The sequence below is a fragment of the Lonchura striata genome, chromosome 3 (assembly GCF_050655825.1).
Source record: "Lonchura striata isolate lonStrDom1 chromosome 3, ASM5065582v1, whole genome shotgun sequence".
Classification (NCBI taxonomy): Eukaryota; Metazoa; Chordata; class Aves; order Passeriformes; family Estrildidae; genus Lonchura; species Lonchura striata.
The window spans coordinates 114,032,947-114,060,304 of NC_140705.1; the positions used below are offsets into that span (position 1 = coordinate 114,032,947).

Consider the following 27,358-nt stretch of genomic DNA (forward strand, 5'->3'; position numbering starts at 1 on the left):
CAGATCTGAAAATAAAGAGTTAATGTCACACTTTTATGAATAGGGGCCATAATGAGACTAAAGTATGTATGTTGATTAAAGGAAAAATAATTGAAATCTTTGTGAAACTGCAAAGAAATTACAGCTTAAGGCCATGATTCTGTTCTGCAAGTCAATCAAATGAGAAAGTTATTTTATATTTTTTGGTTGCAGGCATTTTTTCCTTGACTAAAGTGAATGTCATTCAAATAGTCCATGTAGTGACAGCTTTGGAAATACAAAATAATGATACAGACATTCTTTTTAGCCAGTCACATTGCTGGTTTCTGTTCAGTTTCCAATTTCCTCTCTAAGTATTAAGACTGTGTATTTAATCCATAATGGGAAAAAAAAATATGCCAGGAAAAAAATATAAACATGACAGCTGTCCAAGATACACATATTTTAACATGTAATTATTTTTCTTAATTAAAGTATAGCTTCAAAAGCATCATTGCAAAACCATGTATTTTGATGGAAAATCTGTCACAGGAATCATGTTGAAAACTTCAGCTGCACAGGCAGGCATGAGGAAGTGGGGGTGCACTGCCTGTTCCCTGGCAATCAAGAGGTTAATTTAATTTATCTCTTCCCCTCCCTTAAACTGGTTCTGTGAGGAGGGCTGCAAATTAGTACTTGGAAAGCCCAGCAGGGAGATTAGCTTTAGGGAGGGAAGGGCTCCCCACTCAGCTCCTAGGAACCTCACCTGGAGAGTGCATTTCCTTTTCTACTCAAGCTAACTTATTGTACCTTATTTTCACGAATGTTCTTCCTTGAGGAAAAGTCCTCTCTGGTTCCGTGTTGCCATCTGGTGAATCCTCCCCAGTGTGTGCTGGAGGAGAGGAGGAAGGGAGCTGAGGATTCCTGTGGCCAGGATTCTCATGTGGGGTTATTTACCCAGCCAGGGAAGGAGGATTCCCACCTTTCCTCTTGTCCACAGCAGCCTGGGAGGAGCTGCAGTGCTGCCCGCTGTGCCACCACCCAGGTACTGAGCTCTACAAATTCTGGCACCCACGGGATGCTGGCTGACAATATTCATTTGACAAGCACAGCCTAACACTTTCTCACCCTGAGAAATCACAATGCTTTTTTTTTTCCCCCCCACTGGAGCAAAGAAGTCATCCCCTTCCAACCTCAAATGTCCACAATGATCCAGTGTTGAAATTGTTAACAGGTGGAAAGGGAATTTTACCCACTTTGTAATGAGACAAATACAAAACCTTTCTATATGGAATCAATCTTCTACCACAGCTGAAATAAAATTGGGGTATTTGCATGTCTAAAAATAATCACAGGATCTATTTTGATAGCTAATTTTAAACAGTTAAAAGTGTGCAGTGGAGGAAATGTGTACAGATAGAATCACTTTCTCATAATACAATGTCACAAAATAGTGAGAGACATTAACCCAGTGCAGAATTTTCGATTTGGATTAGCATTTGCCAGTGCAGTCTTGATTCCAGCAGATCTGATGGGGCTCAACACTGAACCACTTGGTGAAGGTTCTAAACAATGAAGGAGGTGAAGGGTAGTCACTGTCCTACCCCACAGTTCTGCAATCTGAGTGTGAGCCCATCAGGTTTCCCCTGTAAAGCTTTGGCATCACTTTTGGTGAGCGTTGAAGGAATTTGTACATGAGCAAAATTTGATGCAGCTCCTCAGCTGGCCTCAGCAAGTGATGTGTTTCCTTTTTCTTTCAGGTACCAGAGGTTTGAAAAAGCATTTCTGCTTGCTGTTGACATCGGTGCTCGGGACCTGTTCATGGTGAGTTGTTTCTGGAGACAGAGGCTGTTGGAGGATATTATTTGCCAGCTCTGCACGCATTAAAACAGTTCCAGTCATTTGCAGCCTTGGGCAGATACTGAGGAAAGAATTGTTCTACCTTTGCCATCGTGAAACTCATCAGTAGGAACTGAGTATCTTCAGTCACTGACATCTTCCCCAGCATGGCCTACAGGCTATTCTTAATTTTCCAGGAATTATTGTATATGTTTTTAAACTTTCCCTTTCTTCATCTGACCTGGTGTGGGTGAATGTCATCTTTCACACTAATAAGCCTGTGCATTTCTAATCTGTTCCTTTAAGTCCCACTGCTGAGTCCTGGACACAAGAGCTGTCCATGTCCTGGGGATCCTGAATGCTCCTAGTTTGTCTCTTGGGGTTTTGTGAAAAGTGACAAATTATGAACGCTTCTGCTGGTGCTTTTAAAACAACAAAGCTCAGCAGCATCAACACAAGGGTTTTAACATTTCATGCACTCTCTGCCCCCTCCCATTTAATTAGCCACAAAAGTAAAATTAACCAGCTCTTAAAAGGTCCTCTGTGTGAGCACTGCAGGAGGTTCTTGTTTTATAAGATCTTGCACCACAATGTCACAGTGAGGTCAGATGGACAAAGCCAGTCGTGCTCTCCTAGTCTCTCAGCATGTTGCTGCTCCACAGCTGATTTCATTGTTTTCAAAGAAACAATAGGAAAGGGCTTGTTGAAAAAAAGGCCCTTTGAACGATTCGTTTGCTTGACTCTTTTGCATAATGAAGACATTCTGTTGTTTAAATTAAGCTTTGACACTAGATGTTAATATCATTTATCCCATTAAGTCACTTGCCCTGCTAGTTTGATCTTGATATTTAAATTGTATGTTAAATTACACAATTAAATCCTGCTTTTAGGGGTTATGAAAATTCCCTTCTAATTATATAAAAAGTTGTGTGAACCTTTTGATGTTTTTTTTCATGGCTCTAATCATCTGCCTTGTTCCATCTAATTAGAAAGATGTGAACACTGCGATAAACTTTCCTAAGTATGCATCAAAAGAATGTGATGGAAATGTCAGACTTTTAGGAAATTCATTACATGTTCTGTGTTTACTCCCCTTGATTTTCTGCCTTTTTAGATCATCTCTTTCCTTTTCTTTATTGAATGAAACCTCTTCAGCACAAATTTTATACCTAATCATGCTAAGCACTGCTGCAGCCACATATAATTCATATTAAAGCTTCACATATAAGATTCAGATTAAAGCTTTTTGTCAAGGGCTCTCCCAGTGTACAGATAATAAATACTCCCTAATTTTGGCCATTCTGACAGAACAAATGTCCTCTCTTATGAGAGCATTTTCTATGTGTCTCTTCCCTTCTCTCTGCAGATGGCAGGATTGAGGGAGCACCAGTGCTGGGTGTTTAAGATGGGAGGGGGAGGCACTGTCAGTACCTGGCTCCACAGGTATATAAAATATATACTTAACAGTTTATCAGCTCCTCAAACAAACAAAATACCCCCCCACATAAAACCTTCCCCCTTGAGTTCTTGTGCTACAGTCACCAGGTACAATATACATGTTCTACCCTCACCAAAAAGTCTCTCCAGCTTTCTTCAAGAGGAGTTTCAATGTTCACAAAGCAGTTAACTCCATCCTTTCCTACTCTTTGCCTTTCCTTTCCTCTCTCAACACCTACTCTTCATTTTCCATCCCACCAATGCCCTGAAACATAAACATGTATTCCTGAAGAGTTCCTCCTGGCTTATGTCATTGTGAGATCAAAACCAGTTCTTTAATGTCCTCCTTCTGCTTGCATTACCTTTGAAATTCCTCATGGTTGTCCCTAAATTATGCTACAAGCAGCACACATCCCTGCCTCCTCTGGGGAAATGTCCTGTTGCTAATTCATCATCTAAGTCAGTCACTAATGAACAAATTTTAAAATAAGCCAACGAGGTACTGCTGCAAGCCCACTAAGTACAGGACTCAAGAAGTTTAAACTTGCATAAGTCATTAAGAGTATTTATTTGTGCCGTGGTAATTTCTAGGGAATTTGGCTTCATTGTGCTTAATACCATGTGAAAATTAGATAACCTGTTCCCTAAAACCTTACAGTCCTTGTAGGTATTAGTATAACAATGCTTCTATAAGCAAGGGTTGTGCATCCCTCACTTCTGCTTAATACTGAATGGTTCCTAAATATTGTTTATGTAGGGCAAAATGCAATTACTAATGTACAATTTGATTTTGCATATATTTAAAGCAGTTTTATCCATTTTTAAAGCCTCAGATAGCTCTAGGAGTCACATCACCTTCTTCCAAATTAAGTTAATGGGATTTCAAGAAGAGATAGTAGTCTAAATAAAGATAGCTGTTGACATAAGGAAAATGAGAAAGAGAAAAATCTGTTTATTAAAGAGGAGCAGAGAAGGAACAAAAAGGAAAGGGTAGGGAGGAATAGATGTAACAGAGGTTGAGGAGAATGCAAACATTGAGTACTCATCACCTGACTTCTAAGAAAATGTCTCTAAATTCTTAGAGAATTTACCCCGAGCATCAAGTTCACCAAACAGGGCTCTACAGAATTCCCATTGTTTGTTTTGAGACTGCAAAATTTGAGAGACTGCCATCTGAGGGCTAATTTCTTTCAAAGAAATGAAAAAGAAAAAACAAAAAAGGCTTAAAACTATAGCTATAGCATCATAGATGATGCCATAGCAAGACACATCCACTGCTGTGTCTCTCCCTGAGCTTTACCCTCATGTCACATCAAAGTCCATCAATTAATATCATCTCCTACAAAGTTCAAAAAAAAAAAAAAAAAAACTGGAAAGGACATAATATCAAGAACAACAGCTCCGTTTATTGGACAGTGACTGATGCAATCTGTGACAGAAAAGATCAAGCAGTGGAAAGGTTGTTAGCTTGAAATGCTTTTATAGTGCAGTCCAGCTCTCAGCTGCTGAAAATTCAAAAGGCCATCCCATGTACCAAAGGTAGCAAAAACTGCAAGGAAAAGACACTTTAATAAAACTGTCAGATCTTGGGTGATACACTGATGAGGAAAGTGCATGCTTCGAAGAAGTGTTGGAGTGTTGCCCAGAAATATCCTATAGACAAATGCACGTTGTGTTTAAATGGCTTTTACTCACCAACAGCCAGCTCTGTGAGTCACAAAGGTGAGGGGGAAAGGAAAGAAGTCCAAAAAGTAAGCAAACTGTTAAATGATAAAATAGAGCTCTTTCAGCAAGCTCCTGATAAGCAGCTGGAATTTGGTTTTTTTTGTCACCGTCGTGTTTGAGAGAGATGTGATCTTTGGACTTATAAATTCTTAGGTAATTGTGTGAAAAAATCCATCATGAATATTCAGATAATTTAGTTCCTTTTTTTCCCCCCTGTCATTCTTTAAAGCACCCTGTAATCTGGTGCTTCTTTTTTTGCTGGTTTTAAGTTTTCTAGTTTAATCTACTCAAAGAGGTATAAATTCCTAGAAAAATCCACTTTTGCTGGTTTATTTGAAAGAGAAACACCTAAATTCTATCTGAAATGGTCTAATTAGGAGATTTCATATCTGTAATCTTTTCTTTCTAAAGCTGGTTTAGAGATGAGGCAAAGGCTATTGTTTGTATTGGTCTTCATGAGCAGCAGCTTGAGGAACAACAAAGCAAGCCACTTACCAACCTTCTGCTAAACTTTATTTCTTACAAGGCACCTGTTAGTTAATGATGATATGTAACATCTTTACATTTTTTAATTCAAACGAGACCTGAAATAACAGCTGCTTTGATGCACAGAGTGCACAAGCTCTTCAGTGACAAAACCTCATCATTTTCTGCAGTTGTTTCCACTCCATCCTCAAGCTTATTATTTGAAATTGCACAGAGGTATACAATACTTCTCATAGTTTAAGCTACAGAAAGACAATCATTAAACATTGTCAGAATGTATTTAAAATAAGTCTGCCTGTACATCCAAATCTCTCTAAGTTCAGACTTGTCCAAGAGCCCTTGGGTTTTCTATTGTTATCTAAATAAGGCGACAGTATCTGCTGTTTAATCTTCATAGAAATCATACCTTGCTGCTCAGGCCATTTTCTCCTGACAACCAAGTTAGACCTACAAAGAGAGGAAATACAGAGTTCACCACAAGTTCATAACCCATTACTCTGCTCCAAGACATTTGCACATTTTTTTAGTCACACCTGTGTTTGTGATGAGAAGACACTGCTGTGTCCTGCAGGCTCTCAGATCCTGCAAATCTGGCTTTCCTGCATAATCATCTCTGTTTCTCTAAGACTTTCAGTTTTGTTTTAAAGTTGTTGTTGTTGTCGTTAAATGAGGGGTTGCTGAAACCAGCATGTCTTTCTCCTAACACTATTACTCTCACTTTTTTCATCTAAATGTGACTTTCTTTCCTGTAAGAGGTTCTGTCATATAGATGCAGGTGGCAGTAAACTCACATCAAGAAGGATTTTCACCTGAAATCTTTAACATTAGGGAGAATATGGTTGCTTTTATGGCATGCAGAGGTCAGTATTTCCTTTTCCCTTTAAAATCCTGCAAGCAGATGGATTGCAAAACAAAGGAATGGTTCAAATCTTTGGATGTTAAATGGCATCTTCACCAAAGTAGTGGGGGAAGAAACTTTGCCAACTGTTCTTGGACTTTTCCTCACTTTCTGTTTCACAGTTCATGCACAGCACACCATGTGTGTGTGATGCCAGATGAGAAGGGGATTCATTGTCTCTTGATTAATGGTCAAAAATAAACTTTTGCTTTTCGAGGACCAAAACCAAGGGCAGTGAGAGTGTAGTTTGTCTACAGGAATATATTCTCCCACAAAGAGCTCTGTATGTAGTGCAGGTGGTTTTCACCTCAAATATTAATATGTTATAAAATCCTTACTTTTGATAAGGGCATGCAGTTACGGGACAAAGGGGAATGGCTTTAAACTAGCAGAGGGCAGGTTTAGGTTGGATATTTGGAAGAAATTCTTTCCTGTGAGGGTGGTGAGGCCCTGGAACAGAAGTCACCCAGAGAAGCTGTGGCTGCCCCATCCCTGGAAGTGCTTCAGGCCAGGTTGAATGGGGCAGATCCAGAATATTAGTAACTATTCATGCTAGACAACATTTTTTTGAAAGCCCCTTGTTGCTCAGGAGTGACTCAGGAATAATGCCAACCCCGTGGATGTTAAAACCACTGAGCAGCCACTGTTGCTCTTATTACCTCCAATATCAGCCCAGGGAGGACCATCAGCCCCTAGCCACAGAGAGGTGAAGGTAATGACCTCCAACAGTGAGTGTATGACAACATTCAAACAAAAATTAGTCCCTAAAACTTAGAAACCTTCAAATCATAAAATCATGAAGGTTGGAAAAGGCCTCAAAGGTAATTGAGTCCAACTGTTAGCCCATTACTAACAGGCCCACCACTAGCCCATGTCTCTAAGCACCACATCTGCATTTAGCATACTCCAAATACAGGCTGCCAGCCAGGAGAGCTCCAATACTTCAGATCTGCTTTACACAGAGCCACCTCTATCAATGTTCTTTTAATTCAACAGAAGTTATGTTAAAAGTAGACAGGTTGGTTTCTTTCATACACTGAGTCAATAGCTTTGCTTTTATCAGTGCATGATTGGTCAGTGTTTTATTCATTGCTGTATTCAACAGCACAAGTAAGGAAATATATTTGCGTTGGAGGGAATTAAAATGTAATGGTAGGTTCATCAGTTCCATCTGTGTTTGTGATCTAAATAATAAAAGAACTTCTTTCTTTCAAAATCCCTTTTGTTGCTCCTTTGAGATTCATTTTAGATTAATCTTTTTTTCTTCTTTATTTCCAAAGGACATCCATTACCTTGCTCTAGATAAGGGTGAATTTGCCCTAGCTGAAGTGGCAAAGAGAAAGGCTAATGACATTGATGCAGAATCAATAACTACTGGAATTGGTAAGAATTAATGGTGTCTAAAAAGCCCTTTTGTTTTAATCAATACTTATCCTGTAGAACATGTTGTTATATTTGTAGAGGGGTTCTTGTTTGGATTGCATTGTTTTCTTTGACAGTGAGACTGGATTTTCATTTGTGACTAAAGAACAGTATTTTTACTCCTAACTAAAGAAGGAGGCTTATAAAAATCACACAGCTTTGCCTTTCAGTACCCATGTGAGGATAGCTGTGAAGATTTATACTGTGGCTATAAAGGAAAGTTCAGGCTGTACAAACTGAACTGAGTGCAAGAGGTAAGGGACTGAATCTGAAAATCTTTGTTCATATCAACATTTAAGGCCAGGCATGGCAATTTGACTCACCTCTAAATACTTGCTGGTGCACACTGGAGCCACATCCAGCACTGATACGTTGGCAGCACTCGAATGGAACATTTACTGATGTGAACACAGCTTCACATCCTGCCTTTAAAGCAGCAGCTTTGCATGCAGTGGGGTTCTTGTCATTCCATAAGGAATATCGATGCTAAAGTTGCAGCGTGAGATTAACAGCTAAAACACAGATGACTTTTCATGCAGGGGAACTCACAACTCACTCACTTTCTCCTTGTGTTTCTTCTGAATTGACATGAAGAGATGTATGCAAGCACGTGAGACCATTCTGATTTCATGCCTTATAGCATGAACCAAGCAGATAGTGTCTCTGTCTGGGGAGCTGATCTCCACTGGAGACAAAGGGAAGAAAACCCACAGAGCCTAAAAAGGTTTCTTTAAAATCTGCACAGTTCTGTTTTTGCTTATTCTACTGCATCATTAGAGGAAAGCACTGAGCTTTTGTCCTTATCCCATGCCAAGAAGTAGAATAGGATTAAAGCTCAGAAGGTTTTTTTGTGAGTCAGAGTCACAAAACCTTTGAGATCTTGGGTAACATGGGATTCTTTTAGAACTGTACATCTCCCTGTTTGCCCAGAGCATACAAGTGAATGCCATTCCAGAACCTAGAAATGCAGAGGCCATATATGCATTTATGTGCCTATTTCTATAGATTGCATAAATCCATGACTTTCAAGGCTACTGCAATTCAGTAGCACCTCCTTCCCTGTCCAGCAGAGCAGGAATCAAGCAGTCCCTCTCCTGAGCTCTTCTCTTCAGAGTCTTTAATTTTCATGCTCAAATCACTTAAAGCTATTTTTCCAATTTAACTGGGCTTTTGGGCAAGCCCTTTCACCACTTAAAAAAAAATTACACCTTAGGTCATCTCTTAATGGGCACTTAAAGTGTGCAGTTACATCTCCCTTGCTTTCTCTTAATTTACTTCTTAGACACTTATGTGCTGCAGCAAATGTAACTGAAGGACTTGAAAATATACCCAAGACTTACATCTGGTCATTATCTATTCTCTGACACTTAATCCAGAACATTTAAACTCTAATCTGTATCTTCATTTAATTCCTTGCAAACAACCATGATTAGTTGATTTCTGAAATTGGGCTATTTATCATTTCAGTGAGAGCCTTTTGTAGCATTGTAGATGCACATGCAGGGAGAGGGGTAGGGAAAAGAACAGAGTGACCACAGATGCCTTCCTTGCATGTCAAGGAAGTAGTTGTGTAGTAGTCATGTAGTTACACACACGTGTAACTAAAATTCAGCAGCAAATGTGCAGGCACACAGTCTTCCCCTCCTCCAGACAGTCCTACGGTTACCTCTGCAATGCCCCATTAGCATAAATTATTAAAGTCATTTTATATTATAAAGACTTTTGCTGAATAATTAACTATCAGGATGATTTAAAGTACTTTTCAATGCCCCCAGGGACAAACTGTCACTGAGATTCATTCTCTAAACAGCAATGAATTTGCATCCAATTCATTTTGTATGAAAATAAACAGGAATCTCCCATGAGTTTGTTTCAATCTCACCTTAAACATGTGAAATCTCAGCCACAGGTTTTGTTTTGTTATTCTTTATTCCAATGTCCCTTCTAATTATGTTTTTATTTCAGAAACTGTTGTTGGCAAAAAAAGTTGACATGAGGTTTGAACTTTGTGGACCCAATGAAAACAAAAGATGATGAGTGCTTTATATGTAAACTGCTGTATTTTTCTAATACTTTGAGAGGGGGAGAAAAGAATCATGCCAGAGCCAGAAGTTTTAAAATGCAGTTTCAAACAAGTCTGTGTCCCCTGTTCCCAAACCCACTCCTCTTCAATTGGTCCCTGCTCTCTGGAGCTGGCAGCCACTCAGTTCACCAGTGGTCACACTTCTCCCCAGACTTCTTGAACACCCACTTCAGACTTTTACAAGAATAACCTAAGCAAAGAGAGGCAGCAAGGTGCAATCAGTGCTATTGAGCTTATACTGGACACCTCTACAGCTCATGTCTTAAAAAAAAAAAAAAAAATATATATATATATATATATATATATATATATATTATATATATATATGTATGTATGTATATTTATAAAGTGAACTACTGTCATATGTCAATATCTGATAAAATTTCCTGAGCAGCCCATCCCCAAACCTCAGCTCAGCACTTCTTGAATGAGTCAGTGCTTCTGGCTGATTCCCAAGCCTTTGAGAGCACTCCATCTTGCCCCAGATATATTTAATGTGTCAAGATGTTTCTGTGTACAGGGCTCACTTCAAGCATAATATATTTCAAACTCGGACTTCCAGGAAAAGTTTCAAGCTCCTACAAATAATGTAGAATGACAATATAATTAAAATTTATAGACATCATCCAGAGTTCTATATGGGTTGATTCCTCACATATATTACACCAATATTTGTGTCAAGATAAAACTACAAACAGGTTGATTATTTTAAGATTTTTCTGAATTTTGGCTCTTCTCAGTTCATCAGCACATGGTTGCACTTTGCTGGGCACTGTTTTGAAGAAGCCACCTTCAAGGCTTAGGAGCTGAGGAGGTCTGTGGGCATCTGGTGAAAGCACCTGCAGACCTGCAGAGCACAGTAGCTTGGTGGGAATATTGCTGAGCAAGATGAAGTGCCAGGTGAACTGTGGTTTTGGCAGAATCATCTATTTTGTCCATCTGATTCAAATCTTCTGAGGATCAGTGTTCTCGTAAGATTTTATGTTTGACAGCCTGTGAAAATGCATCTGGAGGGATGAGAAGATTGAAGTACTGTACGTCTCAGAAATGGCATTAACTACCTCCTCTTTCCCCACCCTTATTTGATCAGCATACCACCGGCTGTGGATCCTGTGGTTTCTTCTTCCGAGGATTTTCTGTTGGATTATTTCCGTGGTAGATCCACAGGTTCCTTAATGAGGTCAGGGAGTTCTCATTTAGCCTTGCCTAAAATGTATGCTGTGCACCTCATTTCACTTGATTAAAAGAGAGGATAAATAGTTTATTCAATATTGGCGTATATGTAGGTTACTAATAAATTCTGTTTACGAGCATAAGCTGGCATGTACTCTCCTGGAACATCATTTTGGGTGCTGGGGGAGTGAGGCTGTTTGCAGCTGTGCAGTGTGGGTTGCTGATGTAAAAGCTGAGTTGCAAAGAAGCGACATGGCAGAGCCTGTTCAGGAATGCCATAGCTAATAATGATCATGGACTGAGGAGCTCAGCCCTTCAGACATCATTTGCTCAATGAATATCCAACCAAGAGCACATGTAGGCAGTGTCAGAAAGTTTCCCAAGGCCAACTTCCAACAAATTACATTAGGGCCCAGCAAGGTGATTTTAACCTTCAAACCAACAGCTTTCACCCAAAAGGGATTCGTGTTGTGACAAGACAGATAACTGCTGCATAGTTGAAAGGCAAATTGGAAAACCTTGTGTTTCTACTTAGAATTTCAGAATATTAGCAACTAATGTTTAGGCAACATTTCTAACAGAGGTATCTTAACAAAAACACTGATGTTCAGATAAATGCATTGTTCTGAAATGCTAGATGGGTCTGACTAACATTTTGGTGGTTCACTAATGTCTCATGGAAGCGCTTGAGGTTTTTCCATTTGAAATATTTCTGGAAGTATTCCATACTGTTTGCGAGATAGGGAATCTTATCAGTTCTCACAGAGACTGAAGTCTAATTTCCCACTGTGTTTGTAAAATGACATTTAAAATGTAGGGACCCTAAATGTTTCACCTTACTAGCAAGGAACATCACCAGTTTGAACCCTAAGTGGAGAATTAATTAATTTTATCTTAGTTCTGTGGTAGTGTTTTATATTGAATGGCTTACATGTTCTTTGTGATAATTAATAATGACACATCCTACGGTGTTTTGTCTGAGATACCAGTCTGGTCTTGCATTGCAGTCTGCTACCTCCAAATCACTTATCATTTACTCAGATCTTCCCCTCTTCCTGACGGTCCTGGGGAGCCTGCTTGCATTTCAAGACCATGTTTAGAATTGTCTCCCTGTGTTTGTAGCCTTCTCTGGCCTTGCACTAGCCTAGCTGGTAACATTTCCTTCTCCTCTGATCCATAATAAGTCCTTTCATCTCTCAAGCAATATTCTTCCTCACCCTCACATACCCGCTCCGACACTGCTGGCAAAGCCTTCCTCATTCCCTGCTCTTCCTTGGCACGTGCAGCTTTCTCTTGTCATCTATCAAGTTTCAAGTTAACTGAGAATCTTAGCCTTTATTTAATGACTTTTATTTCACTGTATAACATGTTTATGGCATGCTTCAAAGGTATTGTCCCAGACACAAGTGAACTGTGATCTGGGAGGGCTCGGGGGATACCTATTCATGCTACAGATTTTTGGAGCCTGCTCCCCTCAGTGTAAGTGTTAGATCTCCTATTTATTTATTTCTATTTTCAGTTTAAGTCAATCAAAACCTCTGGAATCAAACCCTTTGTTTTTATTTTTCTAATAATGGGATTTTTTCCCCAGAGAGACAGAAAAATATTTTTAATGAAAAATGCTTTCTAAATATGATTGGCAGTTCACCTATGGCAAGAAATCAGTTTCCAGAAACACCTTTTTAATTTTATGCCACCCAAGATGAGTGTCTTTGAAGATCCATAGTAATTTGAAATTATTTAACTGTGCTCATATATACACTCTCTTGAACACACCAAGCCACACACAGCACTTGACACAGAGCCCACTGAACACAATGAAAGGGTTTCTGCCATCTTCAGTGGGCTTTGGGAGGGGTTTTAGCAAGCAGAATCTCATGGGTGGGCGTGGTGTGACCAGGAGTGATGCCATCTGCAAAGACCTGGCTTGGAAGGACCAAAGGGCAGAGTGGCTCAAAGAGGATGGAGCAGCAGCCAGCACTCATGGCACTGCATCCTGTCTCTAAATTTCCAGCTGGTACTTGTTGGAACTCAAAATGTCCCTCAGACATTTTTAGAGGTTCCAGGCCCTGGTCAGAAGCATTCTAGACCCTGGCAGGCAGCTGGAAGCAGCTGTGATTTTGGGTTTGAACCATGGAATTATTTACCAACCTTGCAGGAAGAACAAGAAGTCACAAAAGTTTAGATATTAGAGTAGAAGTAGTTACAAAGTAGAGGGGAAGTTTTTTTAGTATTGTACAGGGGGGTTTTAACACCTGTACAGGGGGGTTTTTACTTTGTACATGGGGGTCAGAAGTTTTAAGATAGAGGAATGTAGGCCGGTCCTGTTCCTCCTCTTTCTTCTTCCTTACCTCCATGTTCTTGGTGATGTTGGCACTTATAAATTAGTTTAGAGTAGAAAGACACCATTTAATATAGGTAGTAGATATTGGGGAAAAGCTATAAACATTTAACATGTAATGTACCATATAAAAAATAGCAGCAGGCAGGGGCAGGGGGCAGAGAAGAGGACAGCAGACAGGGAGGATGTCAGGGTGTGTGTGTGCCTCTGCCTGAGCTCTGAGCAAACCACAGCAGCCCCAGAAGAAAATCTTTTAGATAACTTGCAATAAACTGCCTTGAGACCCAACAACAGAGACTGCTGAGCCTTTCTTTGGAAGCTTGGGCTGGAGGAGAGACTTTTCCACCACACACAACCCCTGAACCAGGCTGGGGTTCTGACAGTACTGAGGATTTTACTCCCTTGAGGGTTACAGGCACTTTCTGTTCCCCTCCTTGTGTTCTTTTCAAGAAGTGGAGTCATTTGTTTTACTTGAAGACTACAGTAATGCCAAGCTATTTTTGGCTCCACCGCATCTCACCTCTCTTCTTGCTTGTGTCATGATGTCAGTTTTGATCTATTCCTTCCCACTGCAGACAGCTTTGCCTAAAGACATAATCCTCAGCCCCTAATAATTATGAGTACATCAAAGGCTAGTTGGTTTGCTTAGCTGCAGAGGTCTCCACAAAGATCTGTGTATCCTCACTTGAAAGAGATTTATAGTTTTGTGTCAAGCTTTAGAATTATCATGGCCTTCCATTTTCCCCCTTCTTTATAGTGACATATTCTTGCCCACCACAGAACTGATTTAAAAAGCACAACTATATTCCCAAAATGAATATACCTTCTCCTTCATATTTTAGTGATCCTCATATTTTGTAGTGTCTGCCAGCAGTAAAATAATGCCCTATGGATTATGAAAAAATCTTAGCAGAAGTCATAGATCAACTGGTTTTGCCAGTTTTAGGGACTTCTATTTTTTGTACCTAAAGCCACATACTATGACTGGTTTATAAAAAAGCAAACAAGAAAAAAAAATAATCCAGTATTTCCAAATTCTGAAAATTGAAAGGAGTTATCTGTACCTGATATGGTTTTATTCTACTAAAAAGTAGGATATTGCAAGGCATGTGAGGTCACTCATCTCAGATCTCTTGAGTATAATTCCACCTTATCCCTATAACCCTCAGCCAAGTTGATGCACACAGACAACAGTGAATGGATGACACTAATTACCAAGTAAACAACATATTTTTGGTGGCAACAGATCAAGAAGAAAGTTTCAAAAGTTAAAGGAATTCACAGAGCTGCACCTCGGGGGAGGATGTAACACGATAAAGAATAGTTCAGCATAAAAGATCTCCGAGGGATGCCCATGGCATGGCACTGAAGTGAAGAGAAGCAAGTCAATACTCAAGCTGTTGACATTGCAGCTAGGAATTTAAGTAGGAATTTGGCTTCTCATCACTGACTTCAGTCCATAGACTGTAGTAAATTTAAATAGAAAGCACACATAGTTAAAATAACTGTTGAAACAAACTATCAAAGAAATTGATGCATGGAAAGAGTCTTTGCATGAAGACTGAATGAATAGCCTGCTGGGAAATCAGTCTTAGCCAAATACAATTTATGCTTAGTCAAACACATGTTTTTCTGGCTTGGTGTAGGATAGCTGGATGAAATTTAATAGCCTCTAATTCACTGTAGGTCAAACTAAATGATTTACACTATATCATTATAGTATAATATTCATATGTTCTGGATTCCACTCTTGCCTACAGCTCTGTGAAAAAGCCCCTGGTAAATCTCCCATTAGCTTCAAAAGGCCCACATGTGGTCTAAAAGACTGCAGTTAAAACCCACATAATATATATGTAATATATATTCACACATCTCATAGTGTGCACGTGTGTGTGTACGTAAGTGGGTGTTATATTTACACATACACAGCCAAAATCTGCCCAGTCATGAAAATAGCTCCAAATCTGAGCACAAGCCAGAGGAATTATTACGTATTTGTATTTTGCTGCATGACATCACAGAAACCACTGCTTTTGTTTTGTTTTGGTTTTTTACTTTTTTTTTTCCTGAAAGAACAAAAAAGTAATCCCAGGCAGGAGGTGCTTTCACAACTGCTGCAGCTGGCTGGGAGCTATGGATCTGGGTGTCAGGGGCATGTTTGTGTCACACAGCCTCTCGCTTTCACCGGGGAGCTCGCTCCTCTCTGCGCCCCAAAAGCGTTGGCAAACACATATTTGCATGGCAGTTGGTATGTGTTGTGTCCTGTTTGCTCCAGCGTGATGTGACAGGCTGTAATTCATCACATCAGCTGTGTGACAGCAGAGGGCTTGGGAAGGAGGTGCCACGGTGGGCTGATGCGGGGTGGCAGTTTAATGCTGGGCTGTAGTCAGAATCTGTGGTGTTGATGAACCCAAAATTGTAAAAAGTCTCTGCTTTCTGCCCCACTGCCAAAGAAGAAGCCATAATTGGTCTGTGCTGGTTTCCAGGTTGTTTATTCTGTTTATCTCTCACATGTTCTGCTGCCCTGCCCAGCTCTGTCCTGCAGGGCAGCGTGTGGAGCTCTGCCCTCAGTGGGATGTGACAAACATTCAATACCAGAAACTCCCTGGGCTGGATTTACAATAACATGCCAATATCTGTCACCTACGTTGGACAGTGTGTCCCCAGCCTGAACCAACAGAAAAATGCCAACACCACAGTGAGACATGGAGGGCATGAAGAAGGAGAAAAAGGACGAGACACACCCAATTTCCTCCATCCTGTTCCCTTTGGACCCCTAATCTAGAATCCTAAAATTTTACTTTTGCACCCATGCCACACTTAATTATTACTTATATCAAACACTCAGAGCTGGTAATTCATCCTGTAAGGTTGAAAACTCTTTTCCATGGACAGAGATCACAGACAGTGTCTCTGGGGCTCTGTCCAGGGGGTTCCTGACCCCTGCCAGGGTCCCAGACCTGCCAGGGCAGCCAGAGGGAAGCACTGGATTCCCACAGGTTGTAGTCTCTCAGTGTTAAATTTTTTTTAGAATCGCCTACCAAAGAATTATCTCTGAGTATTCCATGTGCAAGTGAGTTTTGGAAGCAGTGATCCGGCAGAGCACAGTCAGCAGCAGGAGGAAGCTGAAGGTCCCTGTGCTCAGAAGGGACGAGTCATGTAAATATGAGAACCCTTGCACATGTGGTGTTAGATCAAACAGACAAACAAGAACATTGAAGGACAATTTATTTATTTCCTCCTCTTTCACTGCACTCCCCAGGCACACCACAGGTCCTTATGTGGGAATACTGTGGAATTGCCGAGGGCAAAAACAGAGGTTGAGGCTGTTTTCCTCCAAAGACTCCTACACAAGAGATTGCTTGACAGTTCACCCCTGAAAAATCCCCACCGCAGGTGTTCGGGTGTTTGATAACTGATGGTGGTTCTTGTGGAGTGCTTCCAGCTTAACAAAGCCAAGTTCCCTGTTCAAATCCCACCTCAGGACTGGGACATTCTAATCAGGACAAGGCTGGTGAGAGGCACAGAGAAGAGCTCAGCAAGGCCTGAGAGTGAGCTCAGCACCCACTGCTCTCAGCCCTGCGCTTTCTGAAGTGTCACACTTGTTGTAGAAAAATGATTGGTGAAAAAGTGATCTGCAGTGCCGAGCACAAGGCACTAAGTTCATGCAGAATTAATTACTTTTTTCTTTCCTAAACATACATTCTGTATTTAATTTCAGCTATTTGAAGTATTTTTCCCTAAATATCCTTTCTCTCAGTTAGTCTGCACTGACATTTCTTTTTACTTTAAATCTCAGTGCCGTGAAACTTCTGCAGCTCCCCAACTCATGCATGAATAATACCTGCCATTCAATAATATTTTTCACAGCATTCAAGGCACTAAAAATCCTGAATTGTACTGAATTTCAAACTATAAATTCAGTCTTAAAAACAGATTGTGAGGCAGCTGGTTATCTCTGCAATGTTGATGTTATGAAATGGCAAAATATTTTAATATGATGGAAAGATATCATTAATGATAGCTTATAAGCATGTATGGTGTTCACTTTAATTAGTCATTTACTGCAGTCACACTGCCATCATCTTTATGATAATCAAAGCTGCAACAGCCACTTGATTTCTGCCTCCTGCCCTCCCAGCCCAGGGACACCACAACATCAGTAAAAAGTTGGGGTAGGGTTCTCACATAAATTAGATTCCATTAATTAACCACTTAACTGATAGTTTAAAAATTTTCCCTGTAAAGAACATGGAAGTCAATATTCTTTGATGTACTCTTGTGTTAAAAAACCTAAGCATGGCTTCTCTATTTTTTTTTTCAAAAATTTAACATTGCTTCACAGCAACTAGATCATATTTTTTGCTTAATTAAATCTGTGCTAAATCTTGCTATGGTTACTCTTTGTTGAATTTAGTCTTTCTCTTGATAAAGTTCTTGCTGCTAAAATCCCCCCTGGAGGCCTTCAAATACATTTAAAATACACCAGATGAAGAGCAGATTCTGGGGCCATCCCTGACGCCTTGCAGAATAATCCCAGGATGTGTTTTTACGTCATTTGGTAGGTGCTGATGAACTATCAGGAGCCTTACTTGAGCTCACCCTCTGACTGAAGGATTTAGAACCTGGTCCTAAACCTTGTTTGAAGTTCACTGCTAAATTTCATCACATTCCTGCTTAAATAATACGAACTTGTATTACCTAGATGCAAGGGGGTGGCTACAATTAATGATTTATTTTACTGCATAGGATGCACTGTGGCCAAAGAAAAGAGCTACAAAGTGCTTACCTTAGGCCCTTGCTTTTAGCCACCAAAGGGCAAAATCTTTTGTTCATGAAGGCAAATTTGGAGCCGGCGTGGGCCCCTCTGCTGCAGTGGGAGCCCGGATCACCCTGCCCACTGTGCTGCCATCGCCTCAGATACGGAAAGAGGAGTTAGCACCGCGCCGATCACTGCAATAAAGAGAATTTTAACAGTGAAACACTCCAGAAACATTCCTCAGCCAGTCCTGAAGGAAGCACAGGCTTTAGCCTTATGTTCTTGCAGTATTGCCAGCCGCACTGTCGGCCTGTTGGCGCGTGTTTGGAGTTCCGCTGTCCCCTCGCCGGGACAGAGCCGCGGGTGAAGCAGGGATGCAATGGCACCTTCACAGCCACCAGCAGCCCTGGGGATGCCTCTGGCCCCCCTCATGGCAGCCCTGGAGCTTGTGCTTTCCTCTGGGGACCGGCCCAGCTCCCTGTGGCAGCCCACCATCCCTTCAGCGCCAGGCCCCTCGCACGCAGCCAGCTGGAGGCCCTTTCCTAAGCTGCCTTGTTTCCTGGAATTCCTGGCACCCAGGGGGAGAGCACACCCCTGGGCAATCAGCCGGAATCCTCTCGTGTTCGTGTTTGCCATTAGGTGTCAGTGTGACAACAACCACTGTGCACAAAGGCTGGCGTGTGCGGGGATCCCCCCCATCCCAAACCTCTCACTGCCCACTGGGGAAAATACAGCGTGAAACCCAGGGGAAGGGAAAAAGCAATAAACATTTTATTTCCGGGTGCTTTTCCATCGCCTAATTGAAATTATTTACTACCAGATAAGCCTGTTTGCGTTTCATTCGGCGCGTCTCAGGCTCCTGGCGCTGCAGTTGTCAAAGAAGGGTAATATTGACAAAACCAGGAGAGTTTCTGCACACACTGGTCTCACCCTGTTTTGGGGCAAAAGAAACAGTCAATATTATCAGTAATTTGCAGTCAGCAGGAGGTAAACTGCTTTGCCCAGTGCAAATGTTAAATTACTTGTGTGAGTTGAAGCCTGACAATATTGATGCTTATAGATGAGTCCTTCACGAGTTGTTTAAAATGCTGCATTAGAAATTACACCTTGAAACCCACTCATTCCAAAGAGAAGAATAAAAAATTGAAAAACTACCTTCAGAGGATTTTTTTTGTCAGAAATAGTGCCTTTTTTGGGGTGTATCAGCGGTATGCATGATGAAGAAATAGTAAAATACACTATGTGTATTAAGAAGTTGAAATTGTTTTTAAACAAAGCTTTATGCACTTCCCAAAACTTAGCAAATAGTTTCTGGTTGTATGGGAGTTTTAAAATTTTAAAATAAAAATCAGGGTTTGGGGGGGGAAAGTATTTTTAGAAGAAAATTAATTTATAAATATTCTCCAGTAGCAGTATTCAGAATACGTGAAGTACTCCTAGGAATTTGGCCTTATGTTTGGAAATGCCAATGTTTTCACCTTTAATCAGATTTTGATCAGGTCCATGTAATGGTTAAACCAGCTTGGCCTTCACCAAGACAAGAAATCTGTTGTGCCAGAGGATCATTGGGATTCAGCTTTGCCTTTTCTGCTTTGAAAGGGAACAAGTTCTGAGCGTGGCTTAAATTTCGTGGTGTTTTTCTTTATTCTGGTAGATTAAATCTCAAGTAGCACCATGCTGCTGTGATAAGCATCTGAGCAAGCTTTTCTTTTACCTCCTTCCAGATTTCTAGTAACTCCACGGCACAGGAGTGGTTATTCTTGAGCATGCACGCACAGCCCAGGGTAATCCTAGCCAGAACAAGAATGCTCAGATATTAAATACTCAGGTATCCCCAAGTTGGGCAGTTGCAGGTCTCTTCATGACAGCAAAGCCTTCCAAAATTTGGTAGCTGTGCCCCTCTTCAATCTGGGGAGGGGAAATGAAAAACTAACATGCCAATTTGATGTTATAACAGATAATTATAGGCTTTAGGAATAGAAAAGATGCCTGATTAAATGGCTCCAGCCATCTGCTATTGCAAGACTCTGAAGTAATCCTTGACCATTTTCATATTAAGAGCTGCCACGAAGATGTTCTCCCACTGCTTGTGCCACTCAGCTTGCCTAGAAAGCTGTTTCCTTCTCTAGCCTACTGGCATCCTAACTCACTTTTGCTTTGTATTATTTTAAATAGCAGTGATTCAACCTTTCTATCAGTGCTGTTGGGGTGGTGGCTTAAAAGTAGAACACATCTATTTTGACTTCAGAAATATAAATTGAAGAGATCCTTATTGTCACATGTGGTTTCAGATCAGGTTCTTCTTCTTCTTGTTGTTTGTGGTACAAAGGGAGCAGGATGAAAAGCCAGCTAGGCAAGCAGTTCCAAAAACCCAGCACTGGCCACTGTGGCTGCTTGTCCCCCTGCTCCTTGGGGTCCCAGGGGAGGCATAAGAAGAGCCTCAAGGGCCAGGCACAAGCTGCTCACATGGCACTCTGCCTCAGCTGCTCTAGGTGAGCCCAAAAGTAATTTTTCTGGTTTTGAAGCAAAATCCTTAGTCACATAGACCTGAAAGCAGCAGAGAGCTGTAAGCCTGATTTACCCTGAGCACTGTTCCTATAGAAAGTGTTGCTTCAACCAACTCTTTACAGATCAGGAAATATCCTGGTGCCAGGATCCTCCCTGCAATGGGCTGAGTTCCCAACTGCAGCCTAAACCAGTCCAAAAATGGGCCAGAAAACACGAGGGAGGGTTTCCACCTGAGCCAGAGAAGAGACAGAAGGAGCAGAGTCAGGCTGTAAGGAAGGACTATAATGGCACAGGAATAGCCAGGTAGAAATAAACATCTGGGTGATGCACATCTGTGTGAGAAGGACTGGTGATGGCATGTATAGAATGAAAAAGATCACTGCTGAAATGCAGGAAAGTGGAAAGATGCCTTTGTAAGGGCAAATTTTTCCCATTGAACATTAATTGCTTTCCATGGATACAAAATGTACTTTAAGTGATAAAAGGAGTGGCTGACAAGCAATGCTGTATTCAACAGATATCAGAGAATGCAATGTAGGTTAATTACCTTCCATTAAAATTAATGTTTTTTTTCCCAAAGAGGTGAGCCTCTGTTAGAGACAGAAGCTAATCTCCAAACTCCTGGTGTCTACTTCAGTGAAAAGAAGAGTGAGAAAAGGGATGAAATGGGGTGGTGAGGAGACACCAGCAGGAGCCATGGTGACTTTTTTTCCCTGGCATTGAGGCATCAGTTTTTTTACATTGCTTCCCATGGATTTTCCTCTTTGGTTACCTTCAGAAGCACAAGCAATGCCAGGAACTGCCCACAGCTCCCTCCAGGGCTTTGGGCTTCCCAAGCAGCGCCCACAGTTGCTGCTCCTGCTGACACAGTTTATTTAAATAAGGCAGGAAGAAAGTATTGATGTTTGCAGGAGGCAGTGTATCGTGTAAACTACCTCTGTGAGGTTTGAAAAATAAAAAACACTCTGGCATTCCTGCCACTCTGTAATTGAGGGATATCAGTCAGGTTAAGATCTTCTCAGGGAGTGGAAGGAACAGCCTGGGAATGAAAAACCTGCAACGTTGCATTTCCCATCCAACAGGGCACATGAAGTGTGGTGTGTCCCCTTGCCAAAGCTGTTTTGCCCTAAATCAGTTTCTTCTAGAGGGAAGGGGTGGGAAGGAAAGCATCAACCCATCAGTGGGGGTTTTTGGTGCCAGCAGGGTCACATCAGCTTCTTAAAGCCTTTGGGCACCCAAACCACAGAATGTGCTGGTGGTTATCAGCAAGTCTGAGCAGCAAAGCAGCACAGCAGGTGAGTGACAGGATGCAAACAGCAGGGAGGACCTGCCCCTGTGACTGCTGCAGTGCCTTTTCAGCCACACCTTTCTGGTAAATTGTAAAATGCCAGTCAGGGCACTCTGGAGAGGGGTAAAACGAGGTGTGCACACCCCAACTTCTTTCATGTCCTTGTGCCTTGAGGTGCTCTTAGAAAATGCATCCAAAGTTTGCCTTATGTTGCAGGATTTAGCCAAGAGACACTGAGCAGAGCACTAAGTGTCATTAAGAGAGTTTAGCAACAGGGTTCTGTGGTTCCAGATTCCAGGATGCCCTTATGCATATCCTCTCTGTGTGTGTGTGTGTGTGTGTGTGTGTGTGTGTATATATATATATACACATATATGTGTGTGTGTGTGTGTATGCAAGCAGAGTTTGCTTATATACACATCATATACACATCACTGTAAAGTCTGAGGGTTTGCAGGTTTAAAACAACATGTTGGTACCAGCTGTGTAGCGTGTTTTCTATGCATTGCATCAGTGTTGCTAATTTTCTATGCAGAGACACAGGCCCCATAAAAACTTGGCCCTCATTTTATGAAAACTTACCTGAGACATTACCAACTTAGTATCCTAAAGTCGTACTTGTAAAGAGACTGAAAAAAAAACCATGTAAGAATTTTCAGTTTTGGTACACATTAAGGTTGTCAATATCAGAGTAAGTTTAGTTCACGCAACCTTCCAGCATGGGTAACATTTTTTTTTTCTGTGAAACTCAATGACTACAAATACTTTAGTCTTGCAGAGGTTAGAAAGCAATGCTGCTTTATAATTTGGGTAGTATTCCCATTTTTTCATTATTTGGACTAGGCAACTAAGTAGTCCCAAGTTTTTCTTCATTAAAAGAAAAATAAAAAACTCTGCTTTTAATAGGTGTGTGCTTCACACTTTTCAAACTTCAATAGCATAAAATTCTTCACTTGGTCAAGAAAGCTGACTTAATTTGCTGCTAGGTTAAAAGTTTCACTTTTACATCCATAAATTCTCAAATTAAATTCAGTGCATTGCTTAAATTTCTAGCTGTAGTGCATTTAGCCTAATTGCTTTGGTAAGCTGGGTGCTCAGTAAGTCCTACTTCTCTGAATTTTCATCTTTAAAGGCCAGCAAAATAAGCCTGAGGGCCACAGGTGGGCTAGCCTGCTCCTTGGGATTCACCTGTGGGGTCTTTGGATATCTCTTGCAGTCTGACTGCATCCTCAGACCATATCTGATGAGGCTGTTCTGCTGACAAGGGAGAGCATTTAAACACCTGTAGGTTTTAGCTATTTAAGCCCAAATCAGTTTTGAAGCGGCAAGAAAGGCTGAACAAAATGGTTCAGATTTCAGTCAGTTGTCAACTAAATGTGTGCACTGGGCCTTTTAAGTATTTGGCCAGACACATCTTGATTGCTTGGCTTTTGTTTTCACCCTTGGAAAGTCAGCTGGGTAATGAATGCCCTGTAGCCAAAGTCCATTCTGGGATGCTGCGAGTGGGCTGGGCTGGGGGGAGTGTGTGTGTGGGGAGGGAGAATTAACCAAAAGCGGAGTTACATTCATGTATTTCCAAATTTTTGCAAGTCAAGGTGTTTTCAGTCATTTTCAGGTTTTTTGCCACGTTAAATGCAAAAATCACAGGGACGTGAAATGATGCCAGCAATGCAATCTCTAAGGTGGGCTCTTTTTGGGGACACAGCACAATGCAAACATGGAGGTGATGGAAACAGTCGAGGAAACTTCCACCAACGGCACCCTCAGAGGCAAGCCTCGTTTTTTCCTCTTTGTTTATGGTATTTTTAAGGCTTTGAGTTCTCACGCAACATATATGTCATTAAATGGCTGATTCCTCTCTGCACACGTTGCTGTGATGGCCTGTGGCAACCTGAATTAATTGTTTCAGTAGTTGATGGTGGTTACTAGCCGTAATTATTATAATTTGCATTTATAAAAACTTCTTTCATCTAAGGATCTCAAAATGCTTTTGCACACATTTAATTAAGCTTCACAACATCCTGTGAGGTAAGTGTCAAGAGTGTTGTTATACCCATTTTTACACGGGTTTCTCCAAGAAATCAAGGTCAGTCTCGAACGTGACTGGTATTTGGTTCGCATCACTCGCACAGGACGGGCAGCACGGCTGCAGGAGTTAGGAATGCTGATCTAGGTCACTGTGCATCTCCCACATGGCTCTTGCTGCTGCCACGCTGTGGGGACACACACCCCAAGCCATGGCAAACCCAGGATTCCCAGTCTGAGGTGGCCCTTTCCCTGCCTGGAGCACTGGAGCAGCAGAAAACTCTTGGGAAGAAAAAGAGATAAGCACCCAACAGGATGCACAAGATGAAAACCCACCTTGCAGAGTTCTTTCACAACTTTCTGCCTTAGCATTTAAGCCTCTCCTTGCAGCCTGCACACAGTAAGATGTGGCTGCTGTAGCCAGAGCCCAGAAAGCAGCTGCGGGCCATGCACAGTCACCCTTCAGCACCTGCTCTGGAAGAGGATGCACACACTTCACCTCCTCCCCTGCCAGCCTTGGACCAGCCCTATGGGCAATCAGCACTTCTGAGATCTGCTAAATCCTAGATTACCACTTGACAGATATTTAAAAGTGAGGATCAACCGAAGTAAAATAGACTTGGAACTTGGGGGACAGCAGCTTTCAAAAGCTCATTTCTTTTTCAAACAGATGACTATGTTGTTGAAATTGAACCTAGCTCTCTGTAAGGTCTGTTGATCACCATAATAGCCCTGAGGAAGATAGGTCTAAGTAAGTGCTTGCAAATTGAGTAAGGAGTCCCAGGCCATACCTTCATGAGTTCTTTAGCATCCTCATCAATTTATGTTTACATAAATGGTTTACATGTGGCAATGACCAGATTAGCTATTTGGAAAGAACTCTGCCCGTGGATGCACTTATTCCAAAATAAAAGCCACTTTGCTTTTCTAAATTAAGTGCACTTACAGGTAGAGAATGATTATTCTGAATAACATAAGAAAGAAAATAATTTCATTCCCAAGCGGGCTACTGAGCAGAAATATTCTGAAACCATCTGTCTAATTTCTCATATTGATGCTTCTTAAGGCACAGACAAAGTCACAGAATTAACAACCGATTTTGTTTTCAATCCATTGTTTTCTTGGAGAGGGTGTGCCAGTGCAAGGCAGGAGCCAGAGATTCCTTTCAGTTTCCCTGAGTCAATGTACAGGATTTATTCTGCTCCATGTCTCTCTTGTGGAGGGAGGAATGCCTGGCAGCCAGAGGAGAAGGTCTAGCACAAGAACATTCATAATTTCATTTTACCTAGTGCTGTCTTACCTCCATCAGAAATGGCACAGTCATTGGCCTAACCCTGCATTTTCACTGAAGCTTTCTTCTGCTTGTTTTCTTCTCCAAACTTGTTCATGCCTGCTGTGGCACAGAAAAGAAAAGTATATCAGCAACCATATTTGACACGCATGACAGAACACAATGCTATGGGAATCCCAGCATCAGGCCCTCAGAGGAGCTTTTATTGCTGCCACCAGAAAGTTTCCAATAACTTCACATTTTTGGGGTATGTTTCTTTATTTGGAGGGGGGGAGGTAAAAATTCTCCTCGTGTTATCTCATATTGCAGAAACTGAGACTCGATGGGTGCTGCATTATCCTTTTTGGACCTCAATCACTCCAAAAGATTCAAGATGAACTCTGCCTGCCCAGGCACCAGAGTCGGTGCCCCAGGGAATTTCTTCATATCTAAGGGATGTGCAGGATGTGTACTCGCATGCCCTTGCTGCCTCTCAGCTCTAGCTGTACATGCAGTTTTGCTTTGGGAACCTGTACCTCCAGTATTGCAATATCTTTTGCAGTCTCTGTCATCAAGAGTTTAAATACAGTTCAGATCAGTGTTAGTGGCCCAGCTCCAAATGAGGAGAATTGCTGCAATTCGTTATCTTGACAAATTAACTGGTCTGAGGCAATTCCTTTTTGAGAGAGATACAATTACCTAACTCTTGAACTCTAGCGTTGCTCCAATGCTATGGCATAGTTATGCACCTGCTCAAAAAGTGTGGATACTACTTCCCCATCCATAAATTAAATTCTTGCACTAGGAGCTGATTAAAAAAAAAAAAAAAAGGTTTTCTGAGGTGCCAAGGTGGCTGTTTGCACGGGGGTGGGACAATATGGGAAAGGCAGTGTCCTTGTCACCAAACCACGAGAGGAGGGGCTGGCACAGAGAGTGTTCTACCAGAGAAATAAATCACCAGTTGTCCCATCCTCTGTTTTAAGTCTAGCTTCCTGCTCCAGTGGAAGAAGGTGGCTTTCCTACTCCCAATCTACCATATGGAAAAGAGTAGCCTATTCAGACCTAAACCAGATTTTTTGGGGGAAAAAAAATCCAGGGTGTTTTCTTTGTGAGATTTAGGTAAAATTTTCTATTTCAATCCTTCATTCTTCATGTAACGGGTGGAAAATGGGTTGCCATCAGCACTCCACTCCTGATGTGGACTGGGAAGGCAAAGTGACCTCCAGCCTCGCCCTTACCTCCTGGCCTTGAGGACCAGCTCCTTTCTGCCTTTTCTACCAAGCAATGAGAACAGATCCACAGTTACACATTGTTCCTCCAGCCCAGCGTGGGCAGACACACTCCTCATCCTCTTCCCCGTGGAAAGACACTCCTTCTGCCCCTCAGCCATAGCTCACCTGTGGGCATCATCTTTCCTTGGAAAAGGGCTCCCAGGTGCTGAAAGAGATCCCTTAACCATTCATTTGAACCACTGCCTTTTGGAAGCTGTTTAGGATAAAGCCGTTGTGTTTGCCTAGAGCCTCTTCGTATGGACTTGGTGGCTGGGAGTTTCCTTGAGCTCCTCTTTGAACTCCAAGCCTTCAGCATCCAAAACATTTTAACCCTCCATCTCTTTTCTCCTTTATCAGTTTGGCCGGCTTCCAGCTGGCAGGCTCCCATCGCGCATCTCGCCTTTGCAGATTTGCCTTTTCCAATTAACCCCTCGGAATGGTTTTCTTCTCCCCGGAGCCTCCGGTCCGGCCGGCGCTTCTCCCGAGGGGCGGCGTAGGGTGGAGGAGCCGGGTCCCGGGGTTAGAACGGGTGTGCCCCACGCGGGTCCCGGGGTTAGAACGGGTGCGCCCCACGCGGGGTTAGAACGGGTGTGCCCCACGCGGGGTCCCGGGGTTAGAACGGGTGTGTCCCACGCGGGGTCCGGGGTTAGAACGGGTGTGCCCCACGCGGGGTTAGAACGGGTGTGCCCCACGCGGGGTCCGGGGTTAGAACGGGTGTGCCCCACGCGGGGTCCGGGGTTAGAACGGGTGTGCCCCACGCGGTGTGAGAACGGGTGTGCCCCACGCGGGGTCCCGGGGTTAGAACGGGTGTGCCCCACGCGGGGTTAGAACGGGTGTGCCCCACGCGGGTCCCGGGGTTAGAACGGGTGTGCCCC

The 27,358-nt window shown here is 42.1% G+C and overlaps 1 protein-coding gene across 13 annotated transcripts in view; it reads left to right on the forward strand.

The window, feature by feature from the left end:
* The window catches only part of WDPCP (WD repeat containing planar cell polarity effector), a 164,685-nt gene that overhangs the window by 116,085 nt on the left and 21,242 nt on the right, over positions 1–27,358 (forward strand). For 11 of the 13 annotated variants that reach the window (XM_085576151.1, XM_085576146.1, XM_085576153.1 and 8 more), the window contains 2 exons: positions 1,719–1,782; positions 7,624–7,726. In XM_085576151.1, coding sequence (XP_085432277.1) covers positions 1,719–1,782; positions 7,624–7,726 — 167 coding nt within the window. Of the gene's footprint in view, positions 1–1,718; positions 1,783–7,623; positions 7,727–7,922; positions 18,903–27,358 lie in introns of those variants that run through there. The other 2 variants (XM_085576157.1, XM_085576156.1) reach the window with 2 other exon arrangements.